The sequence below is a fragment of the Podarcis gaigeae genome (genome assembly GCF_964106915.1).
Source record: "Podarcis gaigeae genome assembly, chromosome: 5".
Classification (NCBI taxonomy): domain Eukaryota; kingdom Metazoa; phylum Chordata; class Lepidosauria; order Squamata; family Lacertidae; genus Podarcis; species Podarcis gaigeae.
This window is the reverse complement of record NC_139681.1, coordinates 44,846,957-44,871,631: the sequence shown is the minus strand read 5'-3', so window position 1 is coordinate 44,871,631 and position 24,675 is coordinate 44,846,957. Positions and strand designations below refer to the sequence as shown.

The following is a 24,675-nucleotide window of genomic DNA, read 5'->3' as shown; positions in this document are numbered from 1 at the left end:
GTACAAAATATATAAGCCTAATTTTCTACTCATCTGTTGTATTCCACAATTCTTTTACACTAGAGGGTAAGTTCTGTTTTTGTGTTTCTCTTAGCATTATTAAATTTGAGAATTTTTAATATAAGGGTGGTGTTCATGTTGATGAAGCAGAAGAGTTCTTAACCTTTCAATATATTTAAATGCATTCCTTCGAGGGGTTTTGAGTTGGAAGGGCAGAAGTAGAAAGTGCAAGAACAAAGTATTTGATTGGACCAATGTCAACTAAGGTCATTATAGCCTCCAGATATTATTATTTCTGTATAGTTATATCCAGAACCAGATGCAGTATTTAATTGTATGATGTAGCCTTTGTTGCAACTAAAGCAAAATTGATTTTTTCTGTGAATGTGTTTTGAAATAATCTTTAATACAACACACCATATATGAAACTAGCTAATTTGGAAATAATAAATACAAAATTGATAACAGTTGTTTCAGTAGATGTTGCACGGTCAGTATGAGAGGGCCTTTATAGTTTGCTTTCTGTTCATTTTACTTTCTCTTAGAGTTGCTTGCAATATGATGTTGAAGAAAAACCAAAACAGGAAGCATTATGGTACTATCAGAACATTACTCCTTAACTGTGTGAAGTTGTTGGACAAGGGTAGACATCCTCAGGTAAGAATTGTATTCTGAAGCAAATGTTCCCGATACCAGTGACACCTAAAGGGAAAACACTTCATGGAGAGAGAGAGAAGTCACAACTAACCCCATCAGAATAGTTAAGTGAATTAATCATTAATCATTTGATTCCAATGTATACGTATAGGCTCCATATGCCCTAAACAAACCATCTGGAAAATTCATTATATTCACTCCTCTCTCTTTTTCAGGAGAAATCACAATCCATGTGCATTTAGCATTATGTGAATGATCAGAAGCAAATCTTGGGCTCAAGCACTCCCGTTTTAGGTAGTTCAGTAGGGTATGGGTGATGATCTAGGGGAGGGGTGAGTTAAATGGGCAAGAGAGAAGGGAGATTTGGCTTCTTGTAAACATGGTGGTTTGCCTTCTGTTGGAGCAGAAAACTGGGTCATCAAAAAAGTGGCTTAATCTCTGCCTTGTACTAAGTTTCTTAAAAAGTCAGCTCCATCTCATTCAGTATTGCCTATATTGCTTTCCAGTGACTCTCTGACAGGGGAGCCCTAAGTGCAGATGCCGACGACTGAATCTGGGAACTGGTGTTTCTCTCCCCCAAAGGCCTGGCTGTTCTTTATTCCCCACCTGCACTCCAGCCAAGGCGGATAGTGCCCTTTTTTTCTTCCTTTCCTAGCCCCCGAGGCTTCATTTTTTTCTTCCTCACATTATCTACCTTTCCTTAACTTTTAAAGGCATAAAAATGTTGGTGTCTGTAACTTTGAGAAACCACTTGAATTGATCTTTCCCCTTTTCTGAATAAAGATTATTGCTTCAGCAAACTACATGCTCTCAGAACTGTTCCAGCTTGATGAGCCAAAAAAAGAAGAGGGCGGTGAGTTCCCCTTAAATGGTAATTCTGATGAAAGCTACAGTGAGGAGGAAGAGGAAATGCCTGATAGTGATGAAAATGGTTCCTATAGTACCAGCTCAGATCCTCCTGATGACAACAAAGCAGTTGCTGTAATAAAATCAGTTGGAGAACTGTCTGTACCTGAAAAATACAAATCTACTCATCAAATACGTGTAAGTGTTAACTGGCTCAATTGAGATTGAGATTATATTTTGTAATAAGACATAATCGTGTTAATTAGCATACCTTTGCCAGGGAAATTAGTATGAGGTAAAGCTTTCTGTCAAATGCCAGCTATCACCACAATACTAAAAAGGCATAGAGGAAGGCATAGGACATTTTCACCGTATATATGTATTTTTCTTCCATAGAATAATGTGTGGAAAGTGAATAATTTTTCTTAATAGTTTATTTCTGAAGATCGGGGGTTTTCTGAGTGACGTTTTTGAGGAAAATAGCCAGGGTCAAACTAGGGCAGTAGGTCTTGGGAAAATAGATGTGGCTGCAGTATGGTGCTCATTTAAATGTTTTCAGTCAGTCGTCATTAGCTTAGCTTCATTATATCCTAATAAGAATATTGAAAGCCTGAGTCCATAGCCCTTTTTACAGATTTAACTTTTTTGAGAACATAATCATTGATTATTCCTCTAATGGCTTCTGATGAGAGGAATTTCTGTTGAATTCTTCTGATTCAATGCAGCTGTTTTCTTTTGTCTTTTCTGTGCAGCCTAGTTGTGCATTTCCAGTTTGCCACGACACTGAAGAAAGGTGCAGACTAGTGCTCAACTATGTTCTTGAGGTAAGTTTTGTTTTACTAATTGTTTTAATGCATTGGATCCTAACATTCTTTGAAAGTGCAAATAATAACTAAAAGGCTTTTTGTTTTTGTTTAAAACAGGGCTTAAAATCTATAGACAGCAGCATCAAGAAGGAAAGTGATCTTCCTGCAGCAGATCCCAGCACGCCCATTCCATTAAAGTATGAAGATGAATCAACAAGTGTTGGACCTGAGTGTCTTGAAAAGCAGATGGCCTTGTTTTTAGACAAAAGTAAGCTTGTCTTACACCCTCTTCTCAAATTTAGTAGTTTTTTAAAAAAAAACCTTTTTGATGGAAGCTTTTGGTCATCAATAGCAGCTCCCCCCTTTTTTCTGAAGTTAACATTATTTTTGGTGGTATTTCCTTTTACTGTGTTCTTTCATTGTTTTCATGGCTGCTTTTTGTATTACTAATATGGCAATTGTTGTCAAACTATTTTGAAAATGTTTAATTTTATTAACTTGTGCTGTTGAGGAAAGGCAGGTTATAAACATTCAAAATCATTAAATTGTGCTGCCAATGAACCTTTTCAGTTTTAAGCTATGGATGCTACATTGCTTTATAATTTACTAGTGGGGAGTTCCCACTGCTGCCTGAGAATTTTTAGAAACCAAAAAAATGTGATTTTTAAATGGGTAGGGCAATTTGTGAGTTTGGACCCATCATGCCAAAAATTGGTGAAGTCAAACCAAAGTCACATTTTGGCCGCCATCTTGATTCAAAATGGCGCCCGGTCCCCAAATGTCAAGTGAAGACCCCCACCCTGGGAACATTTCTGCCAATTTTGACAACAGTATGTCGAGAGGTGGCTAAACTTATAGAGAAAAGATTCCTAAGAATGAATTGCTTTATTTTTTAATTATAGTGGGCTCATTTCGGGAAGTTAAACATTCTAGTCAGTCAGGAATGATCCCTGGATCCTGGCAGTACAAAATGAAGCTTCAGCTGATCTTGAAATCCTCAAAGGCTTACTATGTTCTCTCTGATGCTGCTGTGAGTCTTCAGAAATATGGGAGAGCATTACGGTACATAAAACTAGCGTTACAGTGCCATGGTAAGTTGGAATATTTTTATTGTAGGTTCTAGATATAAAATGGCAATTGGTTATAATACTCAGCCTATGTCTGCACTCTACATTCATGAACAAGAAGGAGCTGCTATGGACTTCCATGTTTCCCTCCTTTCTTCCTCCTGTAGTAGGGAAAAGAACTTTGGTGGAGTTTAGATTCACCATCCATGACGCATGACTTGTTATATACAGACAAAATATTGTGTATTAAACACTGGTTAGTTACAGAAGTCAGCTATATAATCCATGGTTTGTAGTTGACGTATTTAGAAACTGGCCAGAGTTTGTTTTAGATGGTCAGACCTAATAAGGCCCACAGACTGGAGATTTTCCAGAACTGTTTTAAAGCCTTCTTTAAAAGCACACTTCCAGCACATTCCCTCACACTCTGGTATTTTGAATTCATATGCCCTTAGAGAAATTGCAAGGAACATGTGATGCATTTTACCACATTAAATAAAAAGCTGAAAAGAAGAGGTGATATAGCCCCAGAACCTGGGTGTGTAATGTTGCTCTAGCCCTGGGGTAGTCAACTTATTTATACCTACTGCCCACTAATTCATCTTTCTTGATGGTAAAATTTCCTTACCGCTCACCAGTACTCGATGGAAGGAGGATTCAGCTTGTGCCGTAGAACCCTCTACTGCCCACCTAGAATCCTGAAACACCCACTAGTGGGTGGTAGGGACCAGGTTAACAACCCCTGCTCTAGCCAATGTACAGTTGTCATTATCATAATATTTGAGAACACAGCTGTGCTTGGTACTGGCAATCTAAGTTGACAAGTTTGAACTTGTATAAATAAGCATGCATACATTAATGCTTCCAGAAGACGAGGAGGAGGAGGATTTATTGAATGTATATACCATCCTATATCTGGAGGTCTCAGGGCGGTTCACAGAAAAGATCGTACATGTGCACAGTTTCTTTGTGTGGCTTCATATCAAAAAGGCATTCTGTTCACTGGCTTCCTTTCTTACTTCCCTCCAACTAGATACATATTGCTGCCTCTGCACGAACATGCTTTCTGAAGTACTCCTGTTTCTTTGTCAGAGTTTAACTCTTTGTGGCGATATCCAACTAATGCTGGCCCAGAATGCAAACAACAGAGCTGCATATCTTGAAGAGTATAACTATCAAACAAAAGAAGATCAGGAAATACTACATAGTCTTCACAGAGAATCCAGTTGCCAAGGTAATGATTTAGTATCTGAATTACAGTGTATTCAGTTAATTGGTTCTTTATTTACTCCTGATATTTATACACCACATTTCACTGTACAGGATCACAAAGTGGTCTACACAACAATCAGTAAAGCAATACATAAAATAATGCTTTGTTTAAAACCAAAGGATACAGGTGGAACCAAAAGGTAAAGGTAAAAACATAAGGGGCATCAACACAGTTGTAGGTTGGGTTGTATATATTTGTAGCATAGTTTTTGGAAGGTCATGTTCAAAATAGGAGAGAGGTATTTGCAGGTGGAGTCAACATTCTTGGTCAAGATGCTGCTGATCCCATCCTTTCTTCTTCCCTTGCTCTGTCTTCTTAAAAGACATGAAAAATGCCCTGGACCAAAATAATATTTGCATAAACTTTAAAATGTATCACACTTGGCTTGGCAGAGGATGGAGATCTTTGTTCGTTTCATCCATTGGCAGCAGTTTTTGCTAAAGGTCTCACTAAACTGTAAATTACCATGGCATCTAAATACAGACAGTGGTGATAAGACTATACAAGACAAATATAGACAGTGCTGAAGTCCCTGTGGAATGGTAGTTTTCACTCTCTGGATGTCTCCTGCTTAAACTACTGAGTACAGGTGTTGGCTTCACAGCTGCAGGGTTCAGACAATTGCTCCACTCCTTTGAGGAATGGGGGTTATGGGGCCAGGTGAGCTAGTCCTGCCCTTGTCACCATGCCCCATTTTCTGCATGTAAAGAAGTGGGTAGCAGTCCTCTGTACAAGGGCAGTGCTTAACTGTGTGGCCCCACAACTGAACACCTACTCACCCAGAATAGGGCATAGAGAGAATTTTATTATTTCTAACCATATAGTATCACTTTGCAATGAATGCTTGAGACACTTGTGCAGCAATGTTCCAGACAGTACTCAAAATGAAAATGGCCACCGAAAGGTTTTTTCCGCATTCATAAAATTAAATCAATATAAAGTATTTTTTATAACAAAACCATTTTGCAGAGCTTTTAAAAGCTGTAAAGTTCTTTATACACAGATATAATCTCTTGAGTGGCCGTTGTCAATTGTTTCGAATACACTTTTATGGTTCTTTAGAAATAGCGATATAGCAAAGATTTACAGTGGTGTGTTAATTTTCTCTTCTAGTATTTTCTTGGGCTACTGACTTGTCTACAGATTTGGAATGCCAGCTTTCAATTAGCTGCAAATGCTATGAGGCAGCTAATGAAATTTTGCTTTTTAGTAATTTAAAAGGGCAGAATCCAGAACAATATACACAAGTGCTTAAGAGAATGGGTAACATCCGAAATGAAATTGGAGTATTTTACATGAACCAAGCTGCTGCTTTACAGAGTGAAAGAGGGGGCAAGTATATTTATCTCTTTCTATTTATCTACACACACACACACACACACACACACACACACACAGAGAGAGAGAGAGAGAGAGAGAGTTTTCTACTGGTGTTTTAATTATTGTTAGATGTAGGATTTTTAATGATCTGAAAAGAAGACTAGAATTGGAAGATACAGTGAAGATCATGGTTTATTGTGCAGTATAAAGTAAATTCAGTTTTTGGAAACTGCCCTATATATCCTAAAGTTAATTGAAACAAAAGCCCTGCAGTGGAGATGGAACCACTTCCATCACAAGGGACTGGTACAGACTTAACATAACCAACAGCAAACCACAGCAAATGATTGAGAACAGGGGATTGGATCTCCTCCCCCTCCTCCCCTGACACCTTCCTTGAATGCCAAGCTGTGTTCAAATGTAGCTTAATACAGAACTTGCATTAATGGTAATCATTACTAATGTTTAGGTTACTCATAGTAATTTATTTAAAAACTGACAAATTTGAACTTTTTTGCTGTGGGGTGGGGTAAACAGGTGCAGTGTGTGGCCCTGCAGCCTTGTGCCATCCCTTCATAGGTAAGGGACAGGCTGCATTACATCTGCTCTGGCCTGTACAATTGCTTGGCACTAACACTTGGAATTAATTGAAGATAAGGATTTGAAACATTTTTTCTCTCTAAATTAGTGCTGACATATAAGCTAGAGGCCTAGATTTTGTTTTGTTTTTTTCCAGTCTGTATGCCATAAATATGACCAATAGTGTTTTCAGGTCTATTGTGCAGAAAAGGTAGAAGAGAATATGTACCATAGGGAAGACTGTCATAGAAAATCATATAGGCTAAATGTTTCTTTATAACCAGGCCTTTGGCTGATTAAGCATTCTGTAGGCGTTTTGGTGTGTTTGTGGGAGGTGGGGTTATTGGTTTGCTTTTGTTTTATTATGTATTTTGTATTCTCATTTTGTATTTGTATGCTGTGAACCTTTGGATAAAGGTCAGTATACAAATTTAATAAAGAAGAAGATTTAAAATTGATTTCCCTGTTGAACACTAGTTTCTTCAACAGGATTTTGCTAAATTTGAATATAATTATTTATAGTGGGGGGGACTAAGATCACTTTGTTTTTCAATGTTTTTCAATGCTGGAGTAGTTGGTGAAATATTCTCTTTGGAGGCATCTTTCCTTTCTGGAGGTAATTGTCCTTATGGGTTCTATGAAATTACATTTAGGTCCTTTAATGTAGCACTTTTTGAGCCACTATAAATAAGATAATACAGTTCTCGCTGGCAGCCATCTTGGAAGCCATATTTCTGAGAAGAAAGACTGTACTTAAATTTCAGAATGGCATTAAAATAGCTAATCCATGGAAGTACACATACTACTGATTTCTTAAAATGTACCTCTTTCTCTTTCGACTGTTCTAGAGAACAAAACTGTATCTGCAGCAGAACAGCAACTTTGGAAGAAAAGCTTCTCTTGCTTTGAAAAAGGAATTCAAAACTTTGAATCCATTGACGATGCAACCAATTCTGCTCTTCTCTTGTGTAATATGGGAAGATTAATGCGGATTTGTGCTCATGCTCACTGTGCTGCTGCAGTAGACTTCAAAAGAGAATTTTCCCATGAAGAGGCTCTTTATTATAATAAGGTAACAACCACCCCAATCATCTTAAGCTGATTGCAATTCCTAGATAAAAGAGTAGGTCTCTACTGTGATTAGTGGATGCCTAAACATACAGAAATCCTATGTTGCCTTTTTGAAATGAATATTTATTGAGTATTTCTGTCTTGGATTTAGATTATATGTCTATGTAAGTTTAGTTCCAAAAATATAAGAAATGTTTACAGTGGTACCTCAGGTTAAGTACTTTATTTGTTCCGGAGGTCCGTTCTTAACCTGAAACTGTTCTTAACCTGAAGCACCACTTTAGCTAATGGGGCCTCCTGCTGCTGCCGCGACGCCGGAGCACGATTTGTGTTCTCATCCTGAAGCAATGTTCTTAACCCGAGGTACTATTTCTGGGTTAGCGGAGTCTGTAACCTGAAGCGTATGTAACCCGAGGTGCCACTGTACTAGAATAGGGATGAAATAAGCTTTTAAATATCTTCACTCTGAAGATACATTTCATATTCCTTTTCCACTGGCTCATTTCTACAAGTTACTGCTTGTATCGGTCTACTCACGAGAATAATGTGATGTCAGTTAAGGATCTTATGGAACTCTCAGTGGCAGCTCGGTTGTAACCAGAGACGGCTATTGTGTTCATGCCCTGCTTTCCTAAGGCATCCATGAGAATGCATTGTTGAACTAGATGAGACTTTGGGGTCTAATCCAGCAAGGCTCATACATTCTTAGCTTTTTTGGTTGTGCTTTTTTGCATGCCCTGTAGCCCTCCTCATGAAAGATGCAGCTAAAACATCTGTGGGCACTCTTATCTGATGTTACTTAATACTTATTTGAGTAATCTGCTAGTGTAAATAGGCAAGTAAATATTCTGAGCCGACATGGTCTCACCAAGTTAATCAAAACTTTCTTGTTTATGTTTAGAATTAAACCCTTGATACTGAGGGGAACAATAGAGACCATGGTTAGTGAACATGTACTTCTCACAGAGTTGTTCAGCCTGTTTTTATTTTTATAAAAGGTACAGCATGGGGGGGGTGAGTATAGGAGGTTCAGATTGCAATTGAGTTCATTGGATAATGTATGGAGAATATGCAAGTTAGCAGTGAAAATGTTCACTTATCAGTGTACATGCCGCCAGAGAGGCTAAAATACTAGAGTGATAATTATGTTTAATAATAGGTCATATGCTGTTCAATTATTGCAGACACCCTGTATTCAGAATCAATAAGTATTCCGTACCTACTATGTAAATGTAAATACATAAATATTAGTAATGAATACAAGCCTGTCAACAACTTATTTTGCTATGCAATGTTGGAATTCTGTAGGCTGTTGACTACTATCTGAAGGCCTTGAGGTCCCTGGGTGAAAGGGAAGTTCATCCTGCTGTTTGGGATTCTGTCAACTGGGAGCTGTCTACCACCTACTTTACTATGGCAACTCTGCTGCAAGATTATGCTCCCTTATCCAGAAAGGCTCAAGAACAGGTAACTGTGTGTGTGTGTGTGTGTGTGTGTGTGTGTGTGTTTTAAGAACTAACCATTCCTGTAGCACTTAAAATAGAAAAAAGGAAGGAGGACTCAGATTCATGTTGAATATAGCATTTGAATCATCAATAGAAAAATTAGGTGATCATGATGATGATTGCTGCAAGAATGGTTTCTAAGCATTTTTTAGCTATATAGGCTTTTTACTTACCTTGAGCAAATACTATTGCATGCATCTCTGTCCTTTCTGAAGCCCACACTCTGGTAGCAGCCATATGTTTCTATGTTGACAGATCAATCGTAGATTATGGCATCCTGCATAGTGTTGTACAAATGTTAATTCTTCTTTGATGATCACTCATAGCCGAGTAAGATTGTCTTCCATTAATTTGGTCTTAATTGTGTGTCCGTGACTGTGGAGGCCAATTCTGGATCCACACGTCCTTCCACAGTGGAGACATAGGTTTCCGCGCAGGAGTTGATCACTGTGAAGATTTGCCAAACTTGCCTTCCTCTTAGCATGTTTTTCCCTTTCGCCCTGAGTTCGTGCTTCTTCAAAGTCCATGACGCCTTTGGTAAAGGCTATTCTCCAACTGGAGCACTCACAGGCCAGTGTTTCCCAATTATCTGTGCTTATACTGCATTTTTTTTTTCCTTGAGAGCGTCTTTAAACCTCTTTTGTTGTCCACCGGCATTTTGTTTTCCATTCTTAAGTTGGGAATGGAGTAGTTGCTTTGAAAAATGATAATCAGGCATCCGAACAGCATGATCAGTCCAGTGAAGTTGATGTTTAAGAATCATTGTTTCTACACTGGTGATCTTTGCTTCTTCCAGTACACTGACATTAGTTCACCTGTCTTCCCTGTATAAATGTTATGGGAGTAGGAGCAGTATTTCTTAATTTTTCTTATTCATGAAAATAAATAATGCCAAATACTCTATTTTGAGAAATTCATGTATTGCAAGGTATTGATACTACAAATTTTGAAACCTTTTTCTTTGTGTGTTAGATAGAAAAAGAAGTTAGCGAGTCAATGATGAAATCCTTAAAATATTGTGATGTTGACACAGTGTCTGCACGACAGCCCCTTTGCCAGTACCGGGCAGCTACAGTTCACCACAGGCTGGCTTCCATGTATCACAGCTGTTTGAGAAACCAGGTATTTGTCCAAAGAGAATCTACAATAATGTGTCTCTGATGGTGCACACTTAATATATATTGATTAGTATATATCTCATATGTAAACAGAGGGTCATAGTGTTTTATTTTTTAAGCATAGGTTTGTTACATTTTTTAAAGTGTGGATTTCTGACTTGTTGATTTATGGCCACATCAATGTCTGCATGACTATTGGCTTTTCCAGGTAGTTGGTAAACTTCTTTTATTCTCAGTAATTATGCTAGCCTTGATACATCAGCAGCAGTGTGGTACTCTGGCAGGAAGATGTTACTACATCCATTAGGTTTCTAAACATATTTAATAGCACATATATTTTATAAAAAGAATCTTGTAAAACAGTCACAAGGAGAAATTGATTTCATATGCTTCCTGCTAAACATGTATTTTCTGTAAACAGTTAAGTTATGTAGTAAGCATTGTTAAAGGGGGAATATGCTTTACCATAATACATAAAACTATGCTTTTTATTCACCTGAAAAAATTTCAAACAATTTTTTTTGTTAAAGGTTGGTGATGAACATCAGCGGAAACAGCATAGAGTACTAGTAGATCTTCATTACAGTAAAGCTGTGAAGTTTTTTCACCTCCTGAAGGATGTGCCATGTGAGCTTCTTCGTGTACAGCTGGAAAGAGTAGCATTTGCAGAATTTCAGATGGCAAGTAAGTTGAACAGTTGCTCTATTCTGAATAAATATTATTCAAACTTTTTTTCAAAAATAATGATGAACAGCAGTTCCCTGGGATGAAACAGAATTTGCTAATTGGTTCACTAGACTTGTCTTAAACTCAAAATATTATTAAAGAAAGAATTTTGTAATTGACAAGTACTTAGTATATTAATATCATTCTTATCTACTTCTAGGTCAAAATAGCAGTGCTGGAAAACTAAAGACTTTGTCTGGGGCTTTGGATATAATGGTAAAGACCCAGTCTGTGTTTCAGCTCATCAGAAAGGAACTTGTTGCTGAATTTGAACAGGTAAACTACCTATTATTATTATTATTATTTAGATGTTTGTGGTTCTTTCATGTTACATGATTGTTTACACTGGTTTAGAATTGAGTAAAATATATGTGTTTGAATGGTTGTGTTATACTTAATGTCTGTATTTTTAAATACCCAAAGCAGATTTTTTAAAATTTCCCCATAATTACATAATTACATACATGTGCTGATACTTAACCCTTTTTTATTGTTTGAGCAAATCTGTATACCACTTTTCAAAACCAAAAATTCTCCCCAAAGCAGCTCACAGTGTTTTTTTGTTAAGACTAGAGAACCATTTTCATAAGTGTCCTTTCTGTTTAGAGACTTGAGGATAACAAAAGCAATGTGGAAAGTGTGCCTGCTGAAGACTCATCCACTAGCCTCAATAAGGAGGAAATTGTAAAACTCCTTGGTATATTTGAGTCTCGATTGTCTTTCCTCCTTCTTCAGTCCATCAAACTGCTTACATCAACTAAAAGGAAAGTTGGGTAAGTCAATACATGGTACTATTTCTCTTAACTTCTTTGCTTTGCATGAATTGTTTTTTATTGAGCTTTGGATCCAAACTATATAATTTACAGAAAGAGAGTAGCAATAGCATTGTTCTGCAGAGTTCACTCAGTGCTATAGCAGATGAGGTTTGTAGTAGTACTACATAAACAGACCTACCGTATTTTTCGCTCTATAACACGCACCTGACCATAACACACACGTAGTTTTTAGAGGAGGAAAACAAGAAAAAAATATTCTAAACGAAACAGGGGATGTATGATTTTTGTGGTTCATGCTGTGGCCACAGACATGTGATCTGACGGTGAGTTTGGGGTAGCCCAATGCAAAAATCCTGAGGATCCATGTGGATCCATGCTTTGTAACCACGTTTTTGCGCCATTGTGGCCCCATGAAACAGTGGGTGCGTGTGTTTTTTGGTGCAGGCTGCAGCCATGGATATGCTATGTGATCTGATGGTGAATTTGGGGTGACCTAGTGCAAAAATCCTGAAGATCCATGTGGATCCGTGCTTTGTAACCACGTTTTAAGTGGGGAGGGAACGAAAAGAACTCAAGGGACAAGGAGCACGTGTGGGTGGTGTGGAGAAGGATGCTGCTAATAATGCAGGAGCGGCTCCTCTCCAGCTTTGCTCCTTTAGAACAAGCAGGCTCTGTGTCTCTCCCTCCTCCCTGGCAAGGAAACCATGATAGTAACCACTCTGAGACAAATCAAGAAAAATTGCGACCAACACTCTCCCCCAACAAGCGCAGTGAGGTCAAAACACACACACAGGCAGAGAAAGAACTGGCCCTAAAGTCGCAGGGCGCTGGAAGTCACAGGGGCGCTGGGGGAGTGAAAGGGAAGCAAGAGAAGGAGAAGGAGCCCTCACACAGAGAGAGACACACAGAGTGTCAATTCTAAAGTCGCAGGGGCGCAGGGAGAGCGCACGGGTGCAGGGAGAGTGAACAGAAGCAGGAGGAGGAGCCCTCACACACACACACAGACACACAGAGTGTCAATTCTAAAGTCGGAGGGAGAGTGAATGGGAAGCAAGAGAAGGAGAAGGAACCCTCTCACACACACAGACACACAGAGTGTCAATTCTAAAGTCGGAGGGAGAGTGAATGGGAAGCAAGAGAAGGAGAAGGAGCCCTCTCACACACACAGACACACAGAGTGTCAATTCTAAAGTCGGAGGGGTGCAGGGAGAGTGAACAGAAGCAGGAGGAGGAGCCCTCTCACACACACAGACACACAGAGTGTCAATTCTAAAGTCGGAGGAGAGCGCAGGGGCGCTGGGAGAGTGAACGGGAAGCAGGAGGAGGAGAACGATAGCTCAAGCACACACACACACACAGCCCCTACAGTGGCTAATCCAAAATCGGACAGCAAAAAACTGCAGGCAGGGACAGAGAGCACGGGGTTGTTTTAAAGCAGCCGACCCCGCTCTGCTTCTCTCCCTCCTTCTGGCTAGGCTGGCTGAAAAGCTTTGCTGCTACTTAGCAGCTCAGTGGGGAGGAGAGAAGAACATAGAGGACGGGGTTGTTTTAAAGCAGCCAACCCCGCTCTGCTTCTCTCCCTCCTCCCCGGCTCCGCTAGCTGACAGGAGCCGCTTACACCCGCTTTGCTGTTTCAAAGCGAGCCACAGACTGCTCACAACTGCAGCAGATTCCCCCGCCATCTGTAGGCATTCGCTCCATAACACGCACAGACATTTCCCCTTACTTTCTAGGAGGAAAAATCTGCGTGTTATGGAGCGAAATTTATGGTATTTGGGGATTTAGTTTTTTGTGCATTTCTTGCACAGCCCTGTAGAATGATGTGTAAAAGATTCGTTCCTTGAAGAGCATATTGAGATCCAGCCAAGAACTTTGTTTTGCCTTTTAAGCCTACTGTGTATTGCAGGGCTGTCCAACTTCCAAGAGACTGCGATATATTCCCGCTATAAAAAAACTGCCAGTGATCTACCCATTGGCTTGAGCAAAGTTGTTTTTTAGGGAGCCAAAGCTGTTGAGCTCCAACCCCCCCCCCCCTGCTTTGCTACATTGGTGAGGGTCCAAAGGCAGAGCAGGAGCTAACACAGACATCCCACAATCATCCAGTATATCACAATCGACCTGTAGGACACGCCTGGTGTATTGTATTAGTTTTATGTTTGGCGTATTTGGGGAAATGTTTTGTGTATCACCCTTTTGTGGTGATACCATGTATTCAGTCGGGAATGGAGAAGAATTGGGATTGGTGTTTCTGTAGGAAAGGCATTACCATTGCTTATGGTGCCTACAAGGATCAAGCAAGCTCTGTTTACCTGCACTTACAATAAGCCTGCAGCTCAGGAGGAGGAGGGAGGAAAAGAGAGTAAATAAAACACATGCTGTTGCTGTGAGGTAAAGCTCACTCTGTATGTAAGAGCCGGTAGATAGTACAAAATATCTGTTGTTTTCCCCAGCTTTAAGATTATGTTATGTTCATAGAGCTAGGCAAAAAGAAAATTGGGTTTTGATTTTTATTTGTGCAAGGAAATTGCAAGAGTAACTTGGAGTGCCAGTCTATCCACATGGAATTGTTAACTTAGAAAGCTCTGAAGTTGTGTTGGCATGTGTGCTAAATATAGTATAGCAACTACAGTATTCCAAGTGTAAAGAAGCTTCATGGGGCAAGATGATCAATACACGACAGGACAGAGTAATAGCAGAGTGTTTGCTGTGCTTCTCTTTTTTCAGTTTTTGTATTAGAATTCTGAGTCTCCACACGGTGGCAGTATAAATAAAGGCCAAAACGTAGGGCTTTTTTTCCAGAGTAACTTGTTTACTATATAATATGTTAGCACTTGTAATTGTTCATGTTGTAGTATATTGTGCAGATTTGGAAAGGCTAATAATGTCATGGAAAAATATTTAGATTTTTGTGTATTCTACTCTTTGAATTACTAGTAATTCTCTTTAGCTTTTTCTAAAGCCTGGGCACATCAATCCCAGCTGCATCATTTTTAAATATTAATTTTTCAAGCTTTCAAAAAATGACAGCAGACGGGTGCTGTAGCCATTTCATTGTAGCTGGAGCCACATCAGAATTGTACTGCCATATCCGTGCTCAATTTTCCTCAACCTCATAATGTTGTCATTTATTATTACCATGTATTTATGACAAAAATGGTGACTGCAGGAGTATAAAACAAGTGGAAAACAACATAATTATAATTAAAACAGAAGAAACAAAACCCAGTGATCCAGTATTAAATCTCAATCTCTCTCTCTCTCTCTCTCTCTCTCTCTCTCTCTCACTCTCTCACTCTCTCACACACACACACACACACACACACACACACACAAATATACAACAGCATGATCACTAGCACAGTTTTCAACAGGGTCACACCCCTGTCCTTTCCTGACAAAGCTTGTCATGCAGGGCAACCAAGCCAGTTTCAGTGCAGAACCCATGTCCAAACCCTGATTGAAATAGAGCCAGACAATTACCGTATTTTTCGCCCTATAGGACGCACTTTCCCCCCTCCAAAAATGAAGGGGAAATCTGTGTGCGTCCTATGGGGCGAATGCAGGCTTTCATTGAAGCTTGGAGAGCGAGAGGGGTCGGTGCACACCGACCCCTCTCGCTCTCCAGGCTTCAGGAAGCTATCAGCAAGTCTGGGGAGCCCGCAGGAGTTCCCGCAGGGGCCCCTAGGCTGCGGATAGCAGCCTGCTTCCCAGGGCGCGGGGCGCGCTGAAAGCAGAGCGCCCGGCGCTTCGGGAAGACATCCGCAGCCTGCTGCACGGAGCGTGGGGTGCGCTGGAAGCAGAGCGCCTGGCGCTCCGGGAAGACATCCGCAGCCTGCTGCACGGAGCGTGGAGAGCGCTGAAGCAGAGCACCCCACGCTTCGGGCAGACATCGGGCAGCCCCACAAGCTCGGGTACAGCGGGGAGGCGGAGCACCGCCATCCTGCTGTTCCCCGATCTCGTTTGGATTCCCCGACCTGGTTTTGGGGGGGAAATAAAGGGAAATTTTTTTCCCTTTATTTCCCCCCCAAAAAACTAGGTGCGTCCTATGGGACGAAAAATACGGTAAGTCTCATCCAAAAGTAGCCACAGAGAATACTGCTCAAAGGATAGGTTTTGCCTGCATGCTATAGTTATCCTTTATTAACTGACATTTTATCATCTTCAGTCTCCTTCAGTGGGTATGATGTCATAGTCCTGCCTTTTTATAAATACAAATGAGTTTTTAGATGTTACTCTATTTTAGTTTTATGTTTGTTTATGCTTACATCTTGTAAAAAAAGGAACTAATTAAAGTTCAATAAGTACTGATAAATGATGCTGTTGTATAGTACCCCTATGTATCAACAAGAGCAAGGGCCACTGTAGTAATATTACAGCTGCCAGGGACTGTTGGGGCTATGGTTGGATCTGAGTTTATGGTCACCACGTGGCTATGTGTCGGACGCGGGTGGCACTGTGGTCTAAACCACTGAGCCTCTTGGGCTTGCCGATCGGAAGGTCAGTGATTCACATCCCTGCGACGGGGTGAGCTCCCGTTGCTCATTCCCAGCTCCTGCCAACCTAGCAGTTCAAAAGCATGCCAGTGCAAGTAGATAAATAGATACCGCTCCGGCGGGAAGGTAAACGGCATTTCCATGCGCTGCTTGGTTTCAGTGTTCCATTGCGCCAGAGGCAGCTTAGTCATGCTGGCCACATGACCTGGAAAAACTGTCTGCAGACAAACACCACCTCGGCCTGAAAGTAAGATGAAATGCGGCAGCCCCAGAGTCACCTTTGACAGGACTCAACCGTCCAGGTTTCCTTTACCTTTTACCTATGTGTCGGTACTGGGATATTACCAACTAGTAATACTCTGGCCTCGTAGGCTTGAGTTGTTAGGCATTTTGTAGGGGAATCAATATTGAATGTGGTGATCCAGTTCACACATGCACACAATGACTCAGGAGTTACTGATTTGCAGCTGAATGTATGAACAGACACCATTTAAAGCATAAGTCTAAAGTGCTGTGTGTGATTGTGTGCTCCTCCACAGTTGAATCACAAAGTCACGATGTGATCATTACAGCATGTTTTTAGTCAGTTGATAAAAGAGAGGCATCCCTAATAGAAAAGAGGACACAAAGGGAAGTAGAACAGAATTGCTATAAAGGACAAAGCACATTGGTATATATAGTCACTGTGCCATGTTGAATGTGTGCTCAGAAAGTTAAATTGCCTTAGAGAGCTAAGGTCACTTTCAACTCCATTGTTGAATGGACCCTTTGAGTTAATAATTCTGTAGTGAAAGATCAGGGGTGTAAAGAGGTAAGCCTCGCCAGACATTTGATTGTGTTTTCTTCCCTGCTGCTAAATGTTTGGAACACCTGAAGCTTTTAACTATTAGAATGTAACTGCAGACAAATTGGGGTGGGGAGGAGAGTGGTATCTCCAGAATGGGATGTTTAGCTAGGAGGCTTAGATATTGGGAACTACTAACCAGCTTTATGTATCATTTGGAATGCATTTGCATCATCAGTGGAATATCAATGCATAAACCATCTATAATAGAGCAACGCATGGATAAAATAGCTGCTCTCTCAATTATAAAATAACTGTGCTGTTTGGCAATGAAACAGCTTTAAAACACTTATTAAAAGAAATACTTAGTTCTGGATATTCTAATAGAATTCATTTTAAATTTACTAACTGGTCTGTCTGCATAATAAATAAAGCTGTCAATTCTATTTGCCAAATGTTAGGAATTTAATTGCTTCTTGCTTTCTTGGATCAAAGTATTTCCAGTGGCAATGCTTTCTCTGTATAGTTCTGGATAATGCCAGCTGTGGCAGTTGTTCATTTTTGAGCACATTTTATTAGTGTCTAAAAAGAGATGGAGAACTTGCACTAACAAAAGCAAAAGCTCTAAGCTTATTCAACACACCTGAGTTCCTCTGACAATTAGCATTGTGATGAAGCATGATGAAAGAGAAAGGTTTTTCTAAAAAGTATTAATGTAGAGGTACACAGAGGCTGGTACATACAATGAGCTATTGTGGTGAACCCAAGTAGTTGAAAAATAAGTTGCCATTAAAAGAGAATATAATAAATGGAAAGATTCAACCGTGACAAAAGTGAGATTCCATTAGTACTCGGAAAGTGTAAGTGTTGCACACTTTTGAGTTGCACTGATAAGAACATGAAAAACAGGATAAATGGTATTTGCTCCAGGTGGAAGGAGGGAAGTGGGGATGAATTGTGGTTCTGCTGTCTCCCAAGGGTTACTGCTCAGCTAAATTCCCCTCTATTTGCTCACAGTACAGGATCTTCCCTTGCACTTAAACCTACTTTCCTATGATAGAGGTAAGGGAAAGAATATTCTAATAAGCCCCTTGTGTCCGCATGATTAAGGAGGATGTGGTAGTAGTAAAAGTCTAAAAGTGGATAGGTTTTGATTCAACATACTGCAAGCAGAGTTCTGCCACCCCAAAGAAAGCTGCTCCTAGGGTAAAGGATGTGACACAAGAGGCTTCATTTGGCAGGGGGAATCTTCTCTTTGCACAAATAAAAGTGCATCTCACAAACATTGTTGCTCTGTTGGAGCCAAGCCACTATCTGCAGACTTTGTGTATGCATCAAGTACTAGATTAACCTAGTTCCCCCCCCCCCTTTCTTCCAGAGGTAACAGTGAAGAAGAAGAAATTCTTAAGACCAATAAGAATGTTTATTCACTTCTTTTGCGATCAGCAGCAAATAAAAACCTGACTCTGCTAGAAAGAACGGAAGTTGTTTTAAACTTATTGGAAAAGCTGACTCAGGATAATGAAGGCAATAATCTGGGAATTCAGTGACCCACCTTAATGCTTGTACATGTTGCAACCATTGAATCAGTGCCTTGCTCAAAAAGGGATTTGTGGTTCTCTTCCATAGATTGCCTGCTTTATTTATATTGTTACATATTTATAAGATTGTACAGTTGGAAAATAAAACTATTGTTAACCTTTGAATGCTGTTATGAATTAGCATATATTTTTTGTTTTTACACTTCTGGGTTTGTTTTGAAATGCTCAAAGAGAAATGTACAGTTAGTTTATTTAATCTGAACTGCAATGGGCTTTGTATTGTTGCAAAGCAGAATGGTTTTGCTAGCACTCTGTTTCACCAGGGGTGGGGAACATGGGCCCTACAGCTGTTGTTGGACTCCCAACCATCGGCATTTGTGACCACTGGCTGCATTGGCTGGGCCTGATGGGAACTGGAGTCCTGTCACATCTCAAAGGCCACAGATTGCCCACCCTTGTGTTACAGCAAAAGTCCCCATTGCTATTTCTTTCCACTATGCATTCTCAGCTAAGCAAAACGTCCGTGAAAGGCACATGCCAGCAGTATTAATTAAAACCATAACATTACAATTACAGATTCTTCCAAAAATGTGCCTTTTGCACTTCAATGCAAACACTTAAAATAGACATTACTCTGAGAAATGAAACGGGCTTGTTTGTACCTCACTGTCACTTTTTCAGAAATGTGAATAAACAGTTGTATATTGAAGAAATTTTATTAAAAATTTATCCCAGTGGTCAGCATTTCATTTCTGTTGTCTCATTTTCCTCCCAGAAAACCTCAAAGGTATCAGTGCATACAAAGCTTGCTGTGTTGGTTCTTTTGTTTGTTCTTTTGTAGAGGTTTGTAACACCATCAGGGAACACAAGTTTCTTTTAAAAAGAAATATTGTTCCTGCATTGCACTATAATCTCATTCTGCAAATGGCTACCATTTATTCCATTTAACCAAATATTCCGAGTAACTTGAAAGATTGCTCATTCTTGCTTTTCCACAGAATCACTTTATGTTGCCTACTGTGTCTTCTCTTGTGTATGACCGACAGACTATATTATCTTGTATTATTTAGTAGGCATCATATGCAATGTTCAAAATTGGGACCCTATGGTGTCTTTGCATGTTCTAATTCGGCCCAGATACTCTCTGCATGATATGACTGAGCTACCAACCAACAGTTCTCTCATCTTATTCCGAGTCATTTTGACTCATTGGCTTGGATCCTAACTTTTATTTTGCTCTTGGGGTTTGGGGAACCCTTGAGCAGTGTGGAGAGCTGCAGGCAGCCAAGGGAACATGGTTTCTTCTATAAAGGCTACACTATGTTGGTTATATGCAACCTGATTCTGTAACCATTTTCTACATAGTAGCTATATAGATATTTCAGCGAATTATTTTTTTTAAATTTGCAGCTCCAAAAAGATGTATAGTCCTTATCTGGACCACCTGGAGTGCATTCTAAGCATCACTTCCTTTGGCAGTTTGATATGGAGTTGTTTCCAGCTGCAGAGAGCATTTTGTGCAATGGAACAGTTCTTTTCCTTTCTTTTGTCCCCCATATACCCATGGGATATGCTGTAGGCTAATTTGTCTGGGCCTGCAGCGGGAGGGCATATTTGTCCCAAAGCAGGTAGGGGAATCTTGCACAAGATTCTTCTGTCCAATATCTGGTGATTCACCTCCACCCTGTTCTGGATAACACAGCCCACAATGTTTGGTAGGTCCTGCTGAGTATCTAGAGACTTTTTGTGGGGGGTGGGGGTGGCGAGAAGGAAAGGAAGATCAAATGAGCTACCTTGTGCTTCTACAATGTTCAATACATCTCATGAGCACAAGAACTTTGCTACAGGTAAGCTTGGAGAACACTTGTGGATTTTCCTCTAATAATTTGAATTTACTTCTTTTAAAAAGATGTTAAATGAAAGGCCTATTCGTAAGTAGCACCAATAGATTGTATTACCACCGATGTAAATAATGTGGGATAACTAGCTTCGTATAACCAATATGCTTAAGTCTAATTAATGCATGAAGGGGTTAAAACCAGAGTAAGCTCTCCTGCCATACTTCTTGAAACTTGGGAGGGACTAGCTTATCAAGCCTTTGTTCCAAGATGCTAAGGATGTAGAGATCCAAGCTGGTTGTTTCAAGCTCAAATTTCATGGCTCTAACTTTCTTGAGTTCATGTACCAATAATTTAGGAACTTTCACCGATGTAACTAAACCAAGTTTTACTGTCTGTGCAACCTTTTCTGGCTGCTGTATGGAAAAGCACACAAACCTGACCCATGGGGAGTTTGTAAGTAAACCATTTTTAACTTAACCAAATGTGTGCCTTTTATATGCTAATGGAAGAGGGAAGTTTTGAAACTCACAAGGATGCATTTTAAAGGTCTAGCAGCCTGTATTTCAACACACTAATTTTCTGCGTATGTGGTGATTTTAAAACCTCTTTGGGGGTTTTGCCCCAAACCTGGATCTTATCATCCAGGAATTCTCTTTTCTATATGCCTATTTTATTTTTTCCTTGCCACCAACAAATAAAAGTACTTTATCATTCTGTTGGTGGCATCTTGCCTACATTATCCTCTTAATGAGAGTGATATTTTTGATAATCAGCATTTTATGTCAAGCAGAGTAATAGTGATTGTTTATATGTATGAAATATCTTCCAACTATTGTAGATAACTTTATTATTTTGGCTATTGTCTAGAAAGAGATTCTGCTGGAGTTTTTAGAGTGAATTAAGCAACAGCCACTTAGCTACTGGATGTTTTGTTGCATGCTGTCAGAGCCACCCGAGGTCCCAGCTCACAAGAGACCAAAATCCAGTCCAAGTTATATACAAAAGGTTTTATTGAAGAACATTGTTGTCGTTACATCCAAGCTCCGTGGCTCAGCATCTGTTACCCTTAGATGTTTGAAGTCCCCTCTGAGTCAGTCCCGCCCCTGCACCAGCTTAAGAGGCTTGTACTGCTCCACCTTTTCCTCTCCTTCCTTTTCCGCAGGGTCTTCCTGCCCCCCTGTGCTCCCTCCCTTCGGGACTCCCCCGAGGCTGAGTCTTCTGACGCCTGCTCCCCCCTCCTTCGTGCTTTGGGACCAGGCTCCTCCTCAGGGCTCTCCTCATTTCCGCGCGCCTCCACATTTGAACTTGGCGCGCGTACGTTGCCTCTGACCTTCCTTTCGACCGTTACGCTACTCTCGGTACTACACTCCTCCCCTTCCGGCAGGACGTTCTGCTCCGAACTCCTTCCCCTCTCTGCTCCCTGTTCTGCTCCTTCTGACACACTGGTAACTCCACCCCCTTCACTCCGTTCCGACGGAGAGGCCGGTCCCGATCTCCAACCCCCACTGGGGATTCCCTCTTCGTTCCCCTGCTTCTGACTGCTTCCCTCTCTACTGCCCCTTTGCCTGACCAGGGGGGCTCCCTTTTGGGAATCCTCGGATTCACTTGACGGACTCACTGACAACCTCGGGTCATCGTCGTCCTCTTCCTCGTCACCCTGGGACCCCTCCCCCTCGCTCTCTGTCCCTGAAACCCTGACACATGCTGACATTCTTTTATGAGGAAGCCAACTGTTTGGTTTAACTTGTACTATCTACATAACAACCATTGCCTTTATCCTTTTGTGCTTCACCTATTTAAAAGTTAAAGAGAACCAAAGTAAACCCACATACCGTATTAACCATTTCCAGTCAGCTGGATCCAGGGGGTGCTTAGAGTAACAATGGCATATATAACTTGTTCAAGAAGCCATTTTAACTTGGAAAAGATGATGATAAATATTGTAGCTCATTTTTTTCAGGCCTTATATTTGATCAGTTTGCATGGAATCTGTCTTGCAAAACAGTTTACCCCCACTCTGAATGTAGTACTTTAAAAGTTTGCATTGCTTCCTAATAAAAGTGTTTAGAAAAGTTGAGTGAAGGCAGAATGGTCCAGAACAGAGATCAGCTTTCCAAATGCTAGGCAAACAGCTTGCTGTAAAACTGAGTTTCTTGCTAAGGGGGAAATTGGCAGGTCTGCATCTCTTCTTTCCTACTCCCTACTGTAGATTCAAGGCTGCAGCTTATTGCTTTCGGGCTCCCATGTGAAGAGGAGCTAAGGCTTTGTTGCCATGAAGATTTTTATATATATATAAAAAATCAAACACTTTAACAATTGGGCAGATAACAGGGATTGAATTCATTCTACCTAGCCCGACTCTAGCAGTCTGGATCATAGAGTTATGCTGACCACTGACTGCAAAACAGTTGAATTGCTTTAGTGCCTATAAACTCTGTCCCTTATGTTTTATAAGCAGCAATTCTCTCCCCTCTAGTCTCAGTTAATGCACTTTGGCATCAGAGAGAAATTACACAGCAGGACCTGTCATTACCCAAGCCAGAGCACTAAATAACCGGTGTAATGTACCTTTTCTTTTGCTCTGTACTGGGGTAGTCCGGCATCATGCCTTCTGTCTGAGCAAATTAGGAGGTGATACTGATGTGTAGGCTCGATGCTCTTCTATGGCCTCATTCTGTGTCGTAAGACAGCATTTGTTTCTCCTTTACATTCTAAGCATTATTTATTAAGAGCCATTATGTGAGCTAGCCTAAATGAATCAGTGCATTTTCTTTTAACTTTTCTTTCTGTTAGATGAGTCCTGTTAAATCTCTTTTAATTAGTAATGATGGCTCTACATTTTGCTATCCAGCATATAGACAACAATCCCAGAGGCATAATAAAATCCACAATATTCAAGTACACAGATTATCTAGTATTGTTGCCTTTGGTAGAGAGCTGATCATGTTAGACAGGACAAGGTTTTAGAATGCTGTAGCAGCCTTCTACTAATAACATTTCACCACGAGCCACAGACAAAATGTTGTAGTTCCAACACAGAACTGAACAGTAAATGGCTGCAAAGTAGATGGAGGCCCCTTTCCATTTCTTCAGGCATCTGAAGTGGCTTTGAAAGGGACATCCATGCTTTTCCATCTACATGAATATGTTAGTAAGGCAGTAAATGGAGTAGTTTGTTACAACTCCCTTCCCCAGTGGTGGTGCAGCAGTTGTCCCAAGTTCTCCCTATGATTTATGAAAACAAAAAGACCCTAGCTGCATCAGACCAGAGGTCCACCTGTACCACAGTACAGCTCACAAACATGGCTTAAGGGTTGATAATCCTCTCTTGCTATATTATCCTACATCTGTGGCAAATTCGGAGGCAATTTTGTGCAAAACAGTATTCCACAGTGGTGGCTGATGCTCATTGGGATTGCTAGGGAAGAATGGAGGCAGGTAAAGCCAAAGCCGACTAATTCTAGTCTTGTCTCCATCTTCTGTTCTGAATTCCACCACAGCAACATGAGAATCAAGAGGAGGCAACAGTCACTGCCACCCAATGGGCTGCTTGTTACGGAAGAAGGCAGACAGAGGTTGGTATGGCAGTGCGCCATTTGCCCTAGTGAACAAGATTCCACTGCTATTCTGTATCACCATCATGACCAAGAACCAGCGAGAGATATTGTCCATGATTCTGAACTGGTCTAAGTACAACAGAAAATAAAATGGAGAGAGAAATGCAAAGTTTACAGGGAGGGTTTCCCTGCTACCCGTCTTAACATTTTGACAGCTCACACAGTAGGACTTTGTAGGTTGATCTGAATGCCTGGCAGTCTCATAGGGGTGTAGTTGGTCCTTCAGATAACATGATGTCAGAACTTTGAGGCAAAAAGTACAGAATTGGCTCCCACAAGCATTATTGCTGCTGCATTCTGTACCAATGGAATTTTCTTAACTGAAAGGTAACCACACATGGAGAGCATTATTCTAATTCATTGTGGATGTAACCAGTGCATGAGTCACTATGGCAAGGTCACATTTCACCACATAGATTCCAGCCAAACTCAAGCTGTGGCCCCTATTACAAAATCAATTTAACTGGGTGACCAGTTCTGGCATTGCAAGTGAGGAAAGGAAAAACCTCTACTAACTACTTTTACAGCAGTAGAACCTCTGAAGACTACTGTTCTTGGCAATCTTGAGATCACTTTAGGAAATTAATGTTTTGAACAATTCTAGACTTTTGAACTGTTTGTTTTTAAATCGTGGAAGTATTCACCACCCTGGCCT

General features: G+C 40.5%; 1 protein-coding gene across 11 annotated transcripts in view; it reads left to right on the top strand.

Moving 5' to 3' along the window:
- Positions 1-24,177, top strand: part of EDRF1 (erythroid differentiation regulatory factor 1) — a 38,670-nt gene extending 14,493 nt beyond the window's left edge. For 4 of the 11 annotated variants that reach the window (XM_083741191.1, XM_083741189.1, XM_083741187.1 and 1 more), the window contains 14 exons: positions 546-657; positions 1,441-1,701; positions 2,256-2,327; positions 2,427-2,577; positions 3,212-3,400; positions 4,410-4,610; positions 5,763-5,981; positions 7,397-7,620; positions 8,928-9,086; positions 10,097-10,246; positions 10,773-10,926; positions 11,129-11,244; positions 11,575-11,741; positions 18,400-19,306. In XM_083741191.1, coding sequence (XP_083597317.1) covers positions 546-657; positions 1,441-1,701; positions 2,256-2,327; positions 2,427-2,577; positions 3,212-3,400; positions 4,410-4,610; positions 5,763-5,981; positions 7,397-7,620; positions 8,928-9,086; positions 10,097-10,246; positions 10,773-10,926; positions 11,129-11,244; positions 11,575-11,741; positions 18,400-18,571 — 2,347 coding nt within the window. In that variant the 3' untranslated portion in view covers positions 18,572-19,306. Of the gene's footprint in view, positions 1-545; positions 658-1,440; positions 1,702-2,255; positions 2,328-2,426; positions 2,578-3,211; positions 3,401-4,409; positions 4,611-5,762; positions 5,982-7,396; positions 7,621-8,927; positions 9,087-10,096; positions 10,247-10,772; positions 10,927-11,128; positions 11,245-11,574; positions 11,742-18,399; positions 19,307-23,903 lie in introns of those variants that run through there. The other 7 variants (XR_014564923.1, XR_014564924.1, XR_014564922.1 and 4 more) reach the window with 6 other exon arrangements.
- The last annotated feature ends 498 nt before the right edge of the window (positions 24,178-24,675 follow it).